The sequence below is a fragment of the Cynara cardunculus genome, assembly GCF_001531365.2.
Source record: "Cynara cardunculus var. scolymus isolate 2C chromosome LG 17, CcrdV1, whole genome shotgun sequence".
NCBI lineage: Eukaryota > Viridiplantae > Streptophyta > Magnoliopsida > Asterales > Asteraceae > Cynara > Cynara cardunculus.
This window is the reverse complement of record NC_037544.1, coordinates 711,262-730,611: the sequence shown is the minus strand read 5'-3', so window position 1 is coordinate 730,611 and position 19,350 is coordinate 711,262. Positions and strand designations below refer to the sequence as shown.

General features: G+C 33.4%; 2 protein-coding genes across 2 annotated transcripts in view; both read left to right on the top strand.

Annotated features, from left to right (window-relative positions):
- The first annotated feature begins 4,365 nt into the window (after nt 1–4,365).
- On the top strand, nt 4,366–7,967 carry LOC112500398 (TMV resistance protein N-like). Its single transcript, XM_025103882.1, has 5 exons — nt 4,366–4,905; nt 5,614–6,724; nt 6,817–7,113; nt 7,243–7,814; nt 7,898–7,967. The coding sequence occupies exons 1-5, from the start codon at nt 4,427–4,429 to the stop codon at nt 7,965–7,967; spliced, it is 2,529 nt and encodes an 842-aa protein (XP_024959650.1). The 5' UTR covers nt 4,366–4,426.
- Nucleotides 7,968–11,546: 3,579 nt separating this feature from the next.
- Nucleotides 11,547–19,350, top strand: part of LOC112500393 (TMV resistance protein N-like) — a 42,195-nt gene continuing 34,391 nt past the window's right edge. The window contains exon 1 of the mRNA XM_025103878.1: nt 11,547–11,680. The gene's annotated coding sequence lies outside the window, so the exon portion shown is untranslated. The remainder of the gene's footprint in view (nt 11,681–19,350) is intronic.

Genomic DNA, 19,350 nt, shown 5'->3' with positions numbered 1-19,350 from the left:
AATTTTAAGTAATATGCATCAATAAACAGTATTTAATGCATAAAAAATGGTTTTTAAGAGTTTTTATATAAAATAGTATGGATATAAGTTGGACCGTATCATACAGTTGGTAATTTTTTTCATAAGATAAGAGTTTTCTTAATTAATAACAAAAAATCTACTATATTCTAATACAAATAGAGATTCCATGTGAATGGAATAATCAAATATAGAATGATGAAGAATATATCAGGTATCTAGAAAAATTATTTTAGACTTTGATACTAAATAAAAAAATAAGAAAAACAAAAAACAACACTATAAAATAAACGGCTAATTAATTTTTTTTACATATTTAGGGGTCGTTTACCTAATGTTTATTTGGGTAAATGTTTATCGGGTAAAATTCAACACTATCACTTACTTATGAGGTAACACTATCACGGTAAGCACTAACCGTGTTAGGAGTCGTCGTCCTAACTTACCGGGTAAGACTCTTTGTCCTTGCCTTCGCTCTTACTAGATAAGGTTCTTGGTTCTTGCCTTATTCATCCGATAAAGTAATATCAGGGACGTTCTAAATTTTTTTGGAGGCCCTGTTACATCCAAAACTGCATAAATGAAATAACAGAGAACATATATTAAGAACAAAAATGTACTAAACATAAAATGATTAACAATATGAAACTAAACAAAAACCATTAATGATTTGAACCTAAAACCAAACGATAAATGGTTTGAACATAAATTATTTCGACTATACTTTTACACAGGTCGATAAAAAGACCATGAACATATGTAAATTCGGACCCCAAGATATCAAAGACCCTATTCAAAATCTCACATTTAACATGCCAGGGACGACTCTGAATAATATGACTTGATAAACGCTTACCTGAACAAGTGTTTGGTAAACGACCATTTACTGTTTCAATATAATTAATACTTGTTTGGACCTTTTATATAATTTTTTTTTGGGTCCTATCAGATACTAAAAAATTTTATATCTGTTTTAATTATTAATTTATTCTATTATTATTATTATTATTATATAATAAAAAAATTGGATCCTTATTTATTACGAGCACTAAACATACGCCCGACCCGTCGACCTGAATTTTTGCTTTTAATTGTGATTTAAATGTTTATTTGTTTAATTATACATTAAATCCTGTAATGACGGCATAAAAGAAGGAATCCACGTCATAGATGACGTAAGAAGATGACGTCATATATTAAATAATTTAAACTCCCAGACTGTCACTTGGCTTTTCATGTGTCGGCACTTTCTTTAGTCTTTTTTCTTAAAATAGTAAAATTCATTTTTGGTCCCTAATGTTTTTTGATTTTAACAAACATCGTCCCTGAATTTTGAAAACTTGGATTTGGTACCTCATGTTTATCATTTTACAACGGTTTTGATTTCTCCTCTAACGATTATATTTTTTTTTCTGTTAAGTTTAATTAAATAAAGGTTATTTTGGCCATTTGAACATTTTTCAGTGAAGTTTATTGCCATTCGGTTAAACAAAGGATATTTTACTCATTAGAAAAATGTTTAAATGGACTACAATAACCCCCATTTAAATTGGACTTAGCTGGAAAAAGTTAATGGTCGTTAGGAGGAAGGACTTTATAAAATGACAAACATGAATGACCAAATTTAAGTTTTTAAAGTTCAGGGATGATACATGCTGACATTGGCATATGTTAACGACCAAAAGTAAAGTTTACTCTTTCTTAGATAGGAGAAGTTAAAGAAATCTCAACAGAATTGTTTATTTAAAAAAACCATTAAAATTTCTTATTTTAAATGATTAAGTTCTTGAATATATTTTTGAATTAAAAAAACCATTAAGTATTTACATTTTAAAAGATTAAAACCCTGTATTTTTGAAAAAAATAAATAAATAAACCATCAAATTTTTTACTGATAAGTGAATGTAACATTTTTGGGTTAAAAATATGTAAATAACCAATTTTTAAAAATACGATAGTTTATTTATTAAAAAAAATGTTCAAGGATTTATTTGTATTCTTCAAGTTGGTCCATGTTGCTTCTTATGGTTTTATTGAACATAGTTGGATCTTAAGGAATTATGCTTAATCCAAATCATAGATCATGGAGTCTGATTAATAATACGAAAGGGTGGACCCAAGATTTTTATCGAGCGACGTGGATTAAAGACCCTTAAAGTTGCCCGATATGTTTTACCCGAATTCTACCAGAATCTTTCCACCAACAAGTTCAAATACGAAAGAGTGTTTGTATAAGAGTAGATTTACCACCTCCAGTTCTTTTTTACAGGTTCCGATCTTTGTAACCATATGGAACATGCAGGCAAGGCAGGACCGTCCCTTAGCATGTTAAATATGAGATTTTAAACAGGGCCCTCGAAATTTTGGGGCCCAAAATTACACGTGTTCAGGGTCCTTTTATCGACCTGTGTAAAAGTTTAACCGAAATTATTTATGTTCAAACCATTAATCGTTTGGTTTTAGGTTCAAATCATTAATGGTTTATGTTTAGTTTCAGATTGTTAATCGTTTTAGGTTTAGTCCGTTTTTGTTCTTAACATATATTATCTGTTATCTTATTTATACTATGTAATCAAAAGTTTTGGATGTAACAGGGCCTCCAAAAAGATTGGGACGTTCCTGAAGGCCTCGCAACACAAGTGGCATGTGTAGGGTATATCGAATGTATTCACATGCTTCAAAATTTTATAGCATCTGATTTGACATGCCCGAAACATTAAAACAACCAAACATAGTTTATCTCACCTGGAAGTAGGGTTTATAGAAAGGGTGAGATGTACATTTATCTGAGCGTACAAATCATCTGAACAGAATATAGTTATCATTAGCACATGACAGATGTTAACTTTTCCTTGTGATGATCAAAAGTGGTCGAGTGTTTTATTGTCACTCGCCATATCAACATGACTTCAAGTCAATGTTTGAGACTAGACAAACTGTGTACCCGATCTTCTATGATGCGGAACCTACTTGAGTCCGGAAACAAAGTGGAGAATTTGGAAAAGCCTTTTCCAAACACGAAAATGATGACGTTGCTGAGAAATGGAGAGAGACTCTGGTAGAAGCAACATCTTTCGGTGGGAGGGACTTAAGCACCAACCGTTGATCAGTAATTCGTTCATCATATCTATGCAATATTATGTCGTCTTGTTTCATCGTCAAGTTCCTTTATAAATTGCAGTATAGATATGAAACCAACGTCTTAGGTTCCGTTTACTAAACGTTTATCCGGTAAATGCTTATCGGGTAATTTTGCTTACCAGATGAACGTGGAAACTGGCGAGGGCCGATAATCTTACCCAGTAGGTGAGGGTGACAACTTCTACCCGGGTAAGCGCTTACCGGGTAAATTAATTAAAATAATGTTTATTTTTATAAAAGAAACCTTCTGTTAAAATGGATGGTGAAAAGTGTGCATATAAAAGAAACCTTCTGTTAAAATGGTGGAGGGTCGAGGAACCTGAAACGACATATATACATATTTTCTTCTCCACTTTTTGGGCCACTGATGTATACAACAACACATTTTGGGCCCTTTTTATCAATATATATATATATATATATATATATATATATATATATATATATATATATAGGGGAGCGATCAAATGCAAACCACTCAATTTGTACAAACCGTGCAAACCGTATTCAACCAATCATAATTTTTCATTTTGTTCATTTTTTTGTAATTATGAGAGGTTGATTAATCATTTTTATTGTGGAGGGTGTTAATCATAGATATTATCATCTTYATTATTTTAATTTTAGAGAAATAGATGAAACTGTTTCATTAATGTTAGAGAAATACATGAAACAGTTTCATTAAGTATTATATGAAACAATTTCACAACCATATATGAAACAACTTCATCAAAAAAAGTACTATATGAAACAATTTCACAAGATTAAACAATTTCATGAAAAAATTTCATAAGATTAAACAATGAAATCGACAGATGAAGGTGGTTTGCACAGTTTACACAAATGAGGGCGGTTTTCATATGATCACTCCTCTATATATATATATATATATATATATATATATATATTTTAAAGTATATAATATTTATATACGGCAAATAGAACAAATAAATTCACACACCCTTCTCGTCTTTAATGAGATTTGAACCCTTGACCTCTTAAAAAACCAAGGACTCACGTACCGCTGTATCAAAGACCTTTTAGTATATTTTTTGGCCCCTAAATACATAGATTGCATTTTTATACTTCAACTAAAAATCTTCTCTCTTTTTTGACCAAATAAGAGGTTTTGGATCCTCCACGTCATCCAAACAGCTAACAAACAACATCATATTCACAGTAGGAGTGCTAGCGACCATTATTGCCTTCCATTTCATTCAATTTTCTTTCCGATCATATTCCAAAGAATCCTTCAAGCATAACCTTAATGGCGTCTTCTTCGACTTCATCTGTTCAGACGAGCTTTAAGTATGATGTTTTTTTAAGTTTTCGAGGTGAAGACACTCGTAAGACATTCGTTGATCATCTCTATCATGCTCTTCAGCACAAAAGCATCCACACTTACAAAGATGACGAGAGAATCAAGAAAGGGGAGAGGATCGGTGATGAGCTCATCAAATCCATTGAAGACTCAAAATTCTATATAATTGTTTTTTTGAGGAACTATGCATCTTCATCTTGGTGCTTGGATGAGCTTGTAACGATTATGGAGTGCCAGAAGACGACTGAGCATACCGCTTACCCAGTCTTTTATGATGTAGAACCCACTGAAGTCCGCAAACAAAGTGGGGAGTTTGGAAAAGCCTTTGCTAAACAAGAAAAGGAAGAGGCTGCTGAAAAATGGAGAGAGGCTCTAAAAGAAGCGGCCAATCTTTCTGGGTTTGGATTGAAGAACACTGTAGATGGGTAATTCATCCATATATAATATATCTGCCATATTTTTTCGTACTGATTCTTTGTAATCTACCTTTACCCTGTGATGTGAAACGGTCATCCATGGGACATCATGTTGTGCTGTCAAAATCTAAATCAAACCTGAGTCCCTGTTGAAAGATAAAACATGTGATATGATTACATGACTCTCTTAATGACTTCGTATTGACATGTATGTTCAGGTAAGGACCCAATTTTTTTTTCAAACGGTGACACCATATAATTAATATAATATAATATACATCTAAAAGTAATTACAAAAATATGGTTTTTATAGGACCGATATAAACAACTACTAAACTTGTATCCGACGAGTCTTCATCTTTTGAAAACGGTCAATATATGCCCAAAAATAATTACAAAATGTATGGTTTTTTATAGAATTGAGAAAAATAAGGTAGCACCTTCTAAAACAATACGGTAGCATCGTTCACAAACCTAAATTTTTTAGTTGCACTATTTGGATTTCAGGAAAATACGGTAGCACCTTCTAAAACGATACGGTAGCACCGTTCACAAACCTAAAATTTTTTACCCTTCGGCGGATAAATAATACGGTGGCACGTGCCACCCATGCCACTTAGGTAGGTCCGCCCATGTGTATGTTATAGATCTGAAATTTAAATGAATTGTTCATGTGGGATTTTGAGCAAGCTAATTTTGTCTTCTTTAAATACACAGGCATGAAGCTAAATTTATCCAAAAAATTGTTGAAGAGATCTCATTGGAGTTGCGATCCATCAATTTCTGCGTCGATGAAAAATTAATTGGCATGGAGGCTCGAATAACGGATGTTGTTTCATCTTTAGAAAAAAATATTGATGACGTTCGAATGATAGGAATCAAGGGGATGGGAGGTGGTGGGAAGACAACTTTGGCGAGAGCTGTTTTTGATCGAATATCCTTTCGGTTCGAAGGTAGCAGTTTTGTTGAGAATGTTAGGGAAAATTCAAATCCCAATTTATCCCATTTAAAGGAGTTACAGAACCAAGTCCTTAAAGATGTGCTAAAGGATCAGGGCCTTARTATAAGTAATGTTCATGATGGGAAAAAGATGATAAAAAAGATGATGTGTTGTAGAAAGGTTCTTGTTGTTCTTGATGATGTGGATCATGTAGACCAACTAAAGGCGTTAGCGGGTGAGCTTAATTGGTTTGGTAAGGGAAGTAGAATTATCATCACAACAAGAGATGAGCAAGTGTTGGTAGCACATCGAATGAGCTTGATACGTGATGTCGATCTTTTATCTGAAGAGGAAGCCATTTGCCTCCTCAGTAGGTATGCGTTTGGGAGAGAGAGTCCAATTGAAGAGTACAAAGAGCTATCGGGACAAGTGGCAAGTTATGCTGCTGGACTTCCCTTAACGATCACAGTTTTGGGTTCGTTTCTGTGTGGTAAAAATGAGCTTGAATGGGAAGATGYTATAGAAAGACTAAAAACAATTCCATTGAAGGAAACTTTAGAAAAGTTGGAGTTAAGCTATATTGGTCTAGAGGAGGATTACAAGGAAATATTCCTAGATGTTGCATGTTTCATGAAAGGTTGGGAGAAAGAGGAGACAATCGAAATGCTTGAAAGCTGTGGATTTCATGCTAGAAATGGTTTAAGAGTTCTTGAGCAAAAATCTCTCATAACTATTTCTAAAAGAGTGTATGGTGAGCAGTTGGGCATGCATGACCATATAGAAGAAATGGGCAAGAATATTGTTCGCCGCTTGCACCCGAGGGAGCCTTACAGACATAGTCGATTGTGGATTGCAGACGAAATTGAAGATATATTGGTTAATAATCAGGTAAAGATCAATTTTATTTGTAGGGTTGAGGAAACTAACACATTTTCATTTGTTATGACACAAGTTTCATGGTCACTGCTTTTGGGTCACAGGGTACTGAAGCAACAACAGGTATAGAATGGAGTATAGACTCAGAACTCGATCCAGAAATTTTGAAAGGCCTTGGAAACATGAAGAATCTTAGATATCTTCTGCTGGATCTTGAATGTGATGATTCCGATTTGGAATTTGATGAAGTTAGCCAATACCTTCCAAATGCTTTACGATATCTAAATTGCTATGGTTACCCTTTTGGGTCCTTATCCAGAACATTTGAAGCAAATAATCTTGTTGGACTTGAGTTGGAGAGGAGCAGAATTGTACAAGTTTGGGAAGGGGGAGAAAGAAAGGTAGAATAATAGTCCAATACTTACTTGTTTTGCATGATTCATTATAATCTTCACTTTTTGGTTTTGTTTGGTTTGGTTTGTTACTACACCCTTACTTACCTTTTTTTTATTTTTTTATTTTTATGATAGGTTCTTAAGAAGCTCCGATTCCTTACTTTTAAATTTTCAAACTTGAAGAGCCTTGATCTTGGTCTTTTTCCGAATCTTGAGAAATTAAATATTAAAGCTTGTGATAATTTGGAAGAACTTCACATTCCCGTTGAATGTCTAAGGCTCAAATCCCTTGTCCTCGAATATTCTAAGTTGAGGACCCTTGACCTTCGAGGGACTCCGTATATCGAGACATTAAATCTTGATGGATGTGATGATTTGGAAGAACTTCACATGCCCGTTGAATGGCTAAGGCTCAAATCCCTTCACCTTTACTTCGAGTCTTCTAAGTTGAGGGCCCTTGACCTTCGAGGGGCATCAAATGTCGAGACATTAAATCTTGATGGATGTGATGATTTGGAAGAACTTCACATGCCCGTTGAATGGCCAAGGCTCAAATCCCTTCACCTTGACTTCGAGTCTTCTAAGTTGAGGGCCCTTGACCTTCGAGGGACTCCGTATCTCGAGACATTAGATCTTGATAGATGTGATGATTTGGAAGAACTTCACATTCCCGTTGAATGTCAAAGGCTTGAATCCCTTAACCTCGGGTCTTCTAAGTTGAGGGCCCTTGACCTTCAAGGGGCATCAAATCTCGAGACATTAACACTTACACAATGTGATGTTTTGGAAGAACTTCACATTCCCGAATGTCTAAAGCTAGAATCCATCTATATCACGGGTGCACGGTTAAGGACCTTTGACCTTGGGTGGACTCCGAATTTGAAGATGTTAACTCTTACAAATTGTTATCGTCTGGTAGAAGTTCATGCACATGATGGGTGTCTAAAAAAGCTTGAATACATACACTTAAGTGGTTGTTTGAGGTTTAAGTCTTTTTTGTTAAGGAAACAGTTTAAATCGGTTGAAGTTGGTTGTGCATCTATGTTACATTTGAAGGCAGAGTCCCTAGAAATGTGCCCATTGCACTTGGGCAATAATTTGTCGAACTTTAGATTTGAATGTTTTTATGAAGAAGAAGGACCCTCGATTGGAAATCTAGAGAAGCTTATTTCATTTGGTCTTTGTGCTTGCACAAACCTTGAGCGTTTTTCTCAAAGCATTTGTGGTTTACGATGTTTAAGAAAGCTTACACTCGAAGGTGGTATTCCAGAGTCACCCAAAGACCTTGACCGATTGGAATGTCTAGAAGAGCTAAATTTGTTGTCTACGAAGATTACACATCTGCCGGATAGTATTTGTGAGCTAAAACATCTGAAATATCTCAAACTTGATCGTTGTTGGTTTCTTGAAAAGTTACCTGAAGATCTTGGCCGATTAGAATGTTTAGAGAAGCTAATCCTATCAGAGTGTGTATTTCTACGACATATTCCAGACAGCATCTGTAATATGAAACTTCTGCAGTATTTTCTTCTCCCTGGTTGTATCTCGATTGAGAAATTACCGGAGGAAATTGGACGATTAAAATGCTTAAGAGAGTTAAATATAGAAGGTACAAGCATAAGACATCTTCCTGAAAGCATTTTTGAGTTGCTATTTCTGTGCATTGTTGGTTATAGATGGCTTCTTGAGTCGTATGGTTTTACATCCGAGATACAAACCTCAGAAGACGAAACATTCTGCTACATAGAGCTGTGAATGACATTTAGGCAACCACAACAAAAGTCTCCATGGATGATTTTGAGAGGTCCAAAGGCCAAAAAAGCTAATTCACAAACAACTATACATTGTAACAGGTGATTCTTTTACCATTTCTTTCGTTTTATGGTCAGTTTCATGCTTTTTTCAGCTATGTTGTTTGTCTTCGTGTGCTTCGTTTCAGCACTTCATTGAATCGAAGGATCATACCCTCTTCACATGCCGTGATGAACTTGATGTTTAATCTCGGGTCTCATGATTTGGTTTTAGCTCAATCAGTTTTCCATAGCTGAAACCTTTTTGTCATATGTGAGACTTCTTATTATGTTCCTGCAATCTCAACTCCCTTTTAGAAAATTACTTCATCGGTTACATCGCATTTCATTCATTTTCGACCATTTTTACAGGATTTTGGACAATGTTCTCGTAACGAGGACTCTCATGTTCTATATGTCAGCATAGATATCTAGTTGGTCCGAATGTTTTGCTGTTTGCTTCGTACGTAGCAACTCAAACCGTCAAGACACGTGAACCGGGTTTAGGTGATGTTTGATTCATTGATGTTTTGCTTCAAGAAATGCACAACGACTGAAGACATTGTTTTAGGTTAGCTATGTTAAGTTTACCTTTTGTAACTTGACATTTTTTTGGTTTATGTTTTGAAAGTTCCGTTATATCTAACGGGCGGTTTACCAAAGACTTACCTGGTAAGCGTTTACCGGTAAATTTAACACTATCATTTACTTACCGGGTAAGATTTTAGTCCACCAAAAAACGTTATCGTATGTAACAATTTACTTGGTAAGCGCTTACCATGGTAAGAGTCGTCGTCCTCACTTACCGGGTAAGACTTTTGGTCTTTGTCTCGCTCTTACCGGGTAAGATTTTTAGTCCTTACCATATTCATCCGGTAAGATAAGTAACTTGATGTTCACTTACCCAAGCAAGCGTTTGGTAAACAACCCCTAAATGTTACATTCTTCCCTACATAATCTTCTCTAACTCCAACCTGTTGCAACTTAAAATCCCAGTGCAGATTAGCCAAGCATTCTACAATCTTAGCAACAAAGAGTGCAGGACTAGAATAAAGCACCCATTTAAGTCTTGAAGTCCATTTTGATGGTTGCTGATCGGGTTTCCCTAGATACGTGCAAACTGTGTCTCCCGTGGCTGGTCGCGCCGAACACTGTGTGCTCGTTTTCTTATCTATTAACGGTTTTCTGTTATCCACCATACCTATATATTGTCATCACTACGTATCCTTTGTTTAATTTCTTTGTTGTGTTATACATGTATAAGGGTGCATCATGGCGGTTAAAAACACGAAAGAATTCATGTCGCCAATCAAGGGAATGTGTTGTTCAACCTTATTTTTGGGATACAGTGATGACACTACAACAAAATCAGGTTTATTATGACGCTCCTAATTTCTAAGCGTTCTAATAGACCTCTTTATAGAACTTATTCTATAGGACCAAAAATTAAGTGTCATATCTAAAGACGTTGTAATAAGTTTATATGACGTTTTTTGACGTCTTAATAAGTTTTTTACGACACATTTAATGTAAAGCGTCCCGTTAGCAATTTTATAGGACATTATTTGAAAAAATGTCCTATAAAAACAAGTGTCCTATAAAAAATTTAGTTTACAAGACACTTTCTCAAAAGTGTCCTAAAAGTTGCTAATGCGACGCTTTGTACTAAAAATGTCCTAAAAAACTTGTTAAGACACCCACAAGCGTCATATAAACTTATTACAACGTCTTTCGATAAGACGTTTTATATTTTGGTTCTATAAATTAAGTCCTATAAAGCGGTTTATTGGGACGATTAGAGATAGGGGCGTCCTATAAACCTAATTTTGTTGTAGTGGTTTGCTCAAATAGTATCCTATGAAATAAGTAATATAACGTTTTATTTTAAAGATCTTCTAAAAGAGTCCTAATTTTGTTGTAGTGGTTTGGTCATATATATAAACAGTCTATTAAGACTTCATACATTGTTGGCATCTTGGGTTGACACACTACAACAAAAAGAGGTTTATAAGACCCGTTTTTGGAACACTTTTCAAGACCCGTTCTTTAAGAAAAAGACTAACACGACATATTATTTTATTAGTCCTATTTGATTTAGTTTAATAGGACTTTTACTTTTTAAGTGTTATATCATTTAAAAGACTAATAGAACATTTTAAAGTGTTATATTATTTTAGAAATTAATAGGACATTTTTAAGTGTCGTGTTAATTTTTAAAAGTTAATAAGACACTTTTGATTGTTATGTTAGTGTCTAAAAGCTAATAAGGGACCGTTTACCAAACGCTTACCCGGGTAAGCGATTACCAAGTAATATTATCACATCGGATKAATATAGTAAGGACCAAGAGTCTTACCCGGTAAATGAGGGCGACGACTCTTACCACAGTAAACACTTACCGGGTAAATTGTTGTATACTATGTCGTTTTAGTGGACTAAAATCTTACTCGATAATTACATAATAATGTTAAATTTTATCAGTAAACACTTACCGAATAAATGTTTGATAAACGACCTTTTATTAAAGTTTAAAATAATATAAATAACATGAAAACTAACAGGACTTACCAAGGCTCGGCCCAATTGAAAAAGGCCCTAAGCACTCTTCTATTAAATAAGCCCTATTTTATTAACTCATCGAGTCCTCTCCAGTGATTTGCCATCATCGAATCGCCCTCATTGTTTTCCATCATCGAGTCCTCTGCACGTTGAGGATCTCAAACTGAATTTGCAAAATCAAGTTAGACAAGGAAGCTGCTGTTCAAAATTTCAACCAGATCGAGGTAAAATCACTATTTAGATTGATATTATAACGTTATGTTCTTTGAATTTCGTTTATTCTATTTATGTCTATCTCACACACGACCATGATTTAATACACACTGATGAAGTTAAATTACCCCAACTGCGACTCTTTTCACTAAAGTGGGATAAACATATAAATGCTTTATGTACTGGTCAGAACTTCATTGTTGTTGGGTTTGTTCTTTCCTATAAAGCCAAAAATACAATATGTCGTTGAAAAACTGACATTTTAAACTCTGTCCAGCTTTCATGTATCAACTTCATCACTGTTTTTGACTATCAAGCAGATTCATTGAGAGAAAACACAAAACATAAACATTGAACTCCAGCCTCTTAGCTTTTCATCAATCTCTGATTCATCCATTTTGGATGAAAATTGAGTGAGTTGTGCATGTTTTCTCACAGCTGCGCAAAACAGTCGTTAAAACAAACATTTGTCTTTGCAAACCTCGTTGAGTAAAGTTTGAAGCTCAGAGCTTGAAACTTTAAGATCAGATTAGGGAGTGACATATAATATATCAAAATCATAGCTTGAATCTATGAAGAACAGACGAGAGAACACCGTTCTAAAATTAGGAAGAAAGGAGTAAAGTATGTAGCTTCTGTCCAACACCCATCTATAGACTTTGACACAGAATAAGTCATATCTGCACATTGAATTTGAGAAAACTCAAAATCTAAAAGATGTAGATATATGTTTTACATTTCCAATGCAACTAGAATAATAAATTTTGGAGCTTCGAGGTGAAAGTTGTGCGCAAAAAGCTAGAGCAGCGCAAAGCTGACATCAAGCTTTTAAAAGGTCGGGCTATGTAGATCTAGTTCACATGACCTCTGGTTCATTATCTGTTCAGAGAATCTGAAATAAACTTAGTGAGTCCCATGCTCATTATACTTCTTATGATACAATAATAGCTAAAATTCTTCTAAGTAACCAGCAGACCACAAGTCTCTATATCAAGATTCAAGCATCAAAACTACACTCTCTCTGTGCATTTACCAACTACACTTGTTAATGCCTCTTCCTTTTTGCCAGTTATCTCAGATATCAACCCAATCTGCATCATGTTATTGCAAACATATATAAGTAACAATCTCCATCACCCTTCTTCTCAACATTCAAAACAAGTAACACAAACATATATAATGTTCTTCATCCTGATGATTGGTAACCACAAAGATGTTGTCCCACTTACCTACCGGACTAAATGAATCTATATATCTTCCACATCTTCCTTAAGTTCATGCTATTAATTTCAATTGCAATATTCTAATTATTATTATATAAAGATATATTAGAAATAGTTAAATAACTTTCTTAAACCATGTGCGTGTGTCTATATAACCAGAGCTTTTGGTTCATCGAAGCTGATCATACCTCTTTCTGATTTGAGGCTGTCTCTGGGTTTTGGACCAGAGCTCTGGTCCATTATGACCAAAGCTCTGGTCCATATAACAAGAGCCTCTGATCCCTTCTGGTCTACCCTCTAGTGTTCTTTGATACACGAATCAACATAGAAGGTTTCTGTCCAACAACTTTACACCAACTTTCACACTAAATCAAACCATGATAGCTCCGAAATTTGCAAAAACTCGAAACATAAAAAGTGTGTATTGATTCATTATCTGTTCAGAGAATCTGAAATCACCTTCTTTGGAGCTCAAACGAATAATATATGATCTATGTACTACAATCACACAGATCTGTTCAACAGCTTTGCATCAGCACACTGCTGTCCACTTCAATGATGCGTATGACCTCTCTACTGTTCGAATCTTTGAATGATCAAAACATGAAACTTCTTAATCCATCTGTTTTCTATCCAGGGCCTTTTGAATCGCCTCAATTGGTTGAAGGCATTTGAATAATCCAACTCAATGTTTGCGGTTTGAAATATCTCAACCCAACCCGACACAACCCAAACCGTACATGCGGGTTGGGTTTCGGTTGGTCAGGTTAATCAGGTTGAAATCTGGTACATTATTTTACAATATAGCTCAGAGTTTTGTTTAAACGAGGTAAATTAAAATGAGAACATACAAACAACGCTAACAAACTCAAAAAAAGAAGTTGAAAGTTCATCCAAATAAGAAAGTAAAATTACTGTTGAAATTGTAATAAAATTTTGGTCTAATGTCTAATGTATATATATATTAATCAAGAACTAAATAATCATATTAAATCTGTGGTATAATGGATTGTGTTCATTGGGTTGAGTTGGGTTCAAATTACCCCAACCCTGTTCCAACCCAATAGATGTGGTTTGGCATAATTTTGTATCAACCATGTGTCAGTGTTATCTCGAGTTGATTTTTTTCTAGTTTTCTTTGGATTGGGTTGACCAGGTTGGTCAGTTTTTGAGCACCTCTGATCCTATATACCTGATTTTGGGGTTGAATGGTTTTTAACCCATTTAAGTTAATCATTAATCTAATAATATAATACCAAACACTCTCATTCATTCAGATTTTCATCCTTACCCTTAATATCATCAACCAAACATGCTTTTAACCATTATAAACATGTAATGAACTTTATGAACTTATAACCCCACCCCGTTCGAATAACAGACGCTTGAGGAATTTTATGAACTTTTTTCCTTTTTAATCATGATTTTCTACCATGTTTTGCAATTAGCAATTTATATATGTGTGTGTGTGTGTATATATATATATAGTCTTGGGATCATGTGAGACCAGCCTGTTTTGGTGAGACCACCTTTTTACACTTGAAACTTCACAGCAAAATACTACAAAGATGACTTTTTTTAACCTTCACAGCAAAAAGCACTGTGAAAGTTACTTTCACAGCATTTTACTGTGAAGTTTCAAATGTGAAAAGGTGGTCTCACGGGTCTCATAAAAACAGGCTGGTCTCATGTGATCCGAAGTCTCTCTCTATATATATATTGTGATAATTGAGTAGATTATCTTGAAATTAGTGGTAATAATTTTTCTTGTTCCGTGTCTTACACATTTTTTTGACCAAATAATAGTCTTTATTTATATTAAAAAAGTTATTATATTAATTAATAGTGTCTTTATTTTTATTAAAAAATTATTATATTAATTAATTTTGTCTTTATTTGTATTAAAAAATTATAATTAATAGTGTCTTTATTTGTATTAAAAAATTATTATATTAATTAATAGTGTCTTTATTTTCATGTCTTCTTCATCATATTGGATCAACGTGTTTCGACATTAATAAATATTAGCGGACGGCAGAAAATATTTTTTTTCTTTTTTAACAAATAATCAAATCATAATCTTCTCTAATTCCAACCTGTTGCAACTTAAAATCCAAGCATTCTACAATCTTAGCAACAAAGAATGCAGGACTAGAAGAAAGCACCCATTTAAGTCTTGAACTCCATTTTGATGGTTGCTGGATGATGGGGTTATAATTTTGGCAAAAAGCCGTTGTTGAAGTTATCTCACAAGCACTACCATCACCACCTCCACATCTTCCTCAACCACCACCTCCATATCTACCACTGCCCACCACCACCATCTTCACGTAGTCCACAACACCACGCCCACCATCGTTTTTCCTATCTAATTAACATGCTTCTAGGACATTCTTGACTTATTTTTATAGGGGACTTGTCTTTGTAAGACATATACTACAACGAAATCGGGTTTATAGAACGCTCCCAACTTCTAATAGTTCTCTTTATTGGACTTGGTAAATAGAATAAAAAAATAAAGTGTACATCCTATCTAAATATGTTGTAATAAGTTTATATGACGTTTTTTGACGTCCTAATAAGTTTTTTAGGACACTTTTAATATAAAGCTTCCTATTAGCAATTTTATAGGACACCATTTGAAAAACCGTCCTATAAAGCGAGTGCTCTATAAAAAATTGAGTTTATAGGACACTTTCTCAAAAGTGTTCTATAAAGTTGCTAATGTGATGCTTTATATTAAAAATATCATAAAAAACTTGTTAAGACACGTAAAAACATCATATAAACTTATTACAACGCCTTTAGATAAGACACTTTATATTTTGGTCCTATAAATTAAGACCTATAAAGCGGTTTATTTAGACGATTAGATATAGGGGGCGTTCTATAAACCAATTTTGTTATAGTGGTTTGTTCAAATAGTGTCCTATAAAATAACTAATATGACTTTTTTGGGACAATTTTCAACACACGTCCTTTAAAAAAGGCTAATACGATACATTATTTTATGAGTCCTATTTGATTTAGTTTAATAGGACTCTTACTTTTGATGTCTCTTAGGGCCTGTTTGGCAGTTGCTGAATGGTTTGGTGCATAATGATTAAGTGGTCAGAATGATTAAGAGACTCGTATAATATAGTGTAAAATGAAAATATAATTGTTTGATAATTATTCAGAATGAAATTAGGGTGCTGAATGATTCAGGGATGCCCAAGATACAAAATCATTCAGAAGGTTTTAGAACCATTAAGAGGCAGACTTTTTTCTTGCCAAACACGATTCACCTTTTAACAATTCAAAGACTGCCTCTCAATGGAACTATTAAGAGGTAAACAAACAACCCCTTAATGTCCTATCATGTAAGTCTAATACGGCACTTTTCAATGTCAAATTATTTTAGAGTCTAATAGGACATTTTTTTAGTGTTATAATAGGACATTTTGAAGTGTTATATTATTTTAGAAATTAATAGGACATTTTTAAGTGTCGTGTTATTTTTAAAAGTTAATAAGACATTTTTCATTGTTATGTTACACTTCATCATGATTTAATAGATAATAGACCCCCTTAATCTTGATTTTTGGTTGGTGCAAAAAGAGGATAGATTTTGGTGTAGTTTCTTTGATCGTCCAACATTTCGACTCACATTCAATCTTGTTTGGGTTGCTAATTGTAGAGATCAAAAGGGTTCAAGTTTTCATGGAATCACGTTGTTCCAAATATGGAATTATGATGATGAAGCTGCAGCCCACAAACAGCAGCCCCAAAAAGCAGCCACTTCTAGCGGTTTTCTGGGATCGATTGGAAAAACTGTCGAGGAGAGGGAGACGGGGACGAGAACCAGAGGACAGAAATCGGAGGGCAGAACCAGAAACAGAGAGAGAGTAGAAATCAATCGATTGAAAGGAAGCTGAACTGGAAACTGTCAAGAAGGATGGAGCAAGACAGGAAGCCAATCGAGAGAGGGATTGATCAGAAATCGATCAGCAGAGAGAGGGAGCAGAAACTGTTTTCTGAGAAGAAGCAGAAACTGTCTATCTGAGAGGAACGAGAACCAGAAATCGGGAAGAAACAGTAAATTTCCAGATTTTCGGAGCTCTTGGTTTGCTTTTCAGAGGGAGATCCAAGGTCCGATTTTCAGATTCTGGGAGGAATTTTGGAGACAATTTCCGGGGTTCTTCCTTAATTTCAATTCTGCAAACTTTTGTAATTGCCTTTGGTTTCTAAAGGTCAGATATGAGCAGCTAAACTTCATATTCTGACAATGAGTATTTGATTTACTTTGAATTTGGATTAGTAGAGACTAATGGTAATTTTAATATCATTTGAAGCCATTTATACGATTTTAAAATTAAATGTTTATCGTTTTGAGTTGGATATATTGAGTAGGATCCCTTTATGTGTCTGATTCAATTTCGAGTCTCTAGATGAACTTACTTTAATATCTTCACGTAGTCCACAACACCACCTCCACCATTAGCTACCACAACTGTCGAGGGACGGACCCAGTATGGTAGCTAACGTATCGTTTGAAAGTTATAAATTATCACTGGAACTCAAAGTCATGTTAATAGTTGCAGGTATATAATTACTTCAAAGGCAGGTGATGTAATTCCTAGGAATAAAACAATATTAAAATAAACGTAACCTTAATTACTAGAAGGATACTCGCGTAATGTAGTGAGATATATTTTGATTTTAATATTTTATTTTATTATTTATTTCAGTCGATGTTATAGTATAGTCTTATGTGATTTTGAAAAAGCGATGATGTTTTTTTTTGAATAAAATATAAACTTGAAGATATCATAAAAATTTGACAAAAATATTTCGATATTAGTATCAAATTAATTATTTAAAATTCATATTTTTTGTGTGATTTTTTACTTCAATTTTTTTATTATAATTTAATTTAGGTTCAATAACGAAGTAATTTATATTTGTTTTAATAAATATAATTTTCTTATAAAAATAACAATTAATTATTTTGTATAAATAGTGTAGATTATTTAGGATGAATTATAAAAATCATCATGCGTTTGTTAAAACTCTACTGGTTATCATTATTATTCTAACTTCCCAACGTTTTTCCTATCTAATTAACATGCTTTTAGCACATTCTTAACTTATTTTTATAGGGGACTTGTCTTTGTAAGACGTTCACTACAACAAAATCGGGTTTATAGGATGCTCCCAACTTCTAAGCATTCTAATAGACTTCTTTATAGGACTTAGTTAATACGACCAAAAAATAAAGTTTCCTATCTAAAGATGTTGTAATAAGTCTATATATGACGTTTTTTGACGTCTTAATAAGTTTTTTATGACACTTTTAATATAAAACGTTCTATTAGCAATTTTATAGGACACTATTTGAAAAACCGTCTGATAAAACAAGTTTCTTATAAAAACTTGAGTTTATAGGACACTTTCTCAAAAGTGTCATATAAAGTTGCTAATACGACATTTTGTATTAAAAAATATCCTAAAAAACTTGTTAAGACACGTAAAAACGTCATATAAAATTATTACAATGTCTTTAGTTAGTACGTTTTATATTTTGGTCCTATAAAATTAAGTCGTATAAAGAATTTTATTGGATGCTTAGTGATTGGGGGCGTCCTATAAACCCAATTTTGTTGTAGTGGTTTGTTCAAATAATGTCCTATAAAATAACTAATATGACACTTTATTTTAAAGATGTGCTAAAAAATTTGTTAAAACGCCTAAAAGCATCCAATAAAGTGAACCATCATAAACATGTAATAATGAAGTTTATGGTCTTTTTCTTTCTAGAAAATAATCATGTCTTTAATTTATAACGTCACCCCATTTGAATAACAAGAGACGCATGAGGAATTTGAAGTCTTTTTTCCTTTTTAATAATGATTTTCTACCATGTTTTCCAATTTTAATAAGCAATATATATATATATATATATATATATATATATATAATTAAGTAGATTATCTTGAAATTAGTGGTAATAATTACTTCTGTTTCGTGTGTTTCACATAAAGATGTATAAGGTTTAGACCGTCTTTGGTAAGCAGAGAAAACCTAAGTTCTTTTTCTTTTAGGTTCAATATTTGAAGTTGAAAAAAAGGTTAAATTAAGTCTTTTCAGACAATTACCAAAATTTCGGTGTGATCGGGTTTTGAGTCATTCTAGGACCAAGCTTTTTTCGAACTTAGATTTATTTTGTGCATTTCTGATTTCACATATTTTTGAAATTAGTATCACTATAAAATTAAGCCTTGTTTTTTTTAATAAAATTGCATCAATATTTTGATTGAAATTATTTAAATATGTAAAGAAGAAAAAAATATATTAGTGCTCGAGAACTAGACTTGACATCTTTTTGACCAAATAATAGAGTTTTTATTTGTATTTAAAATATAATTATATTAATTAATAGTGTGTTTATTTATATTTAAAAAATTATTATATTAATT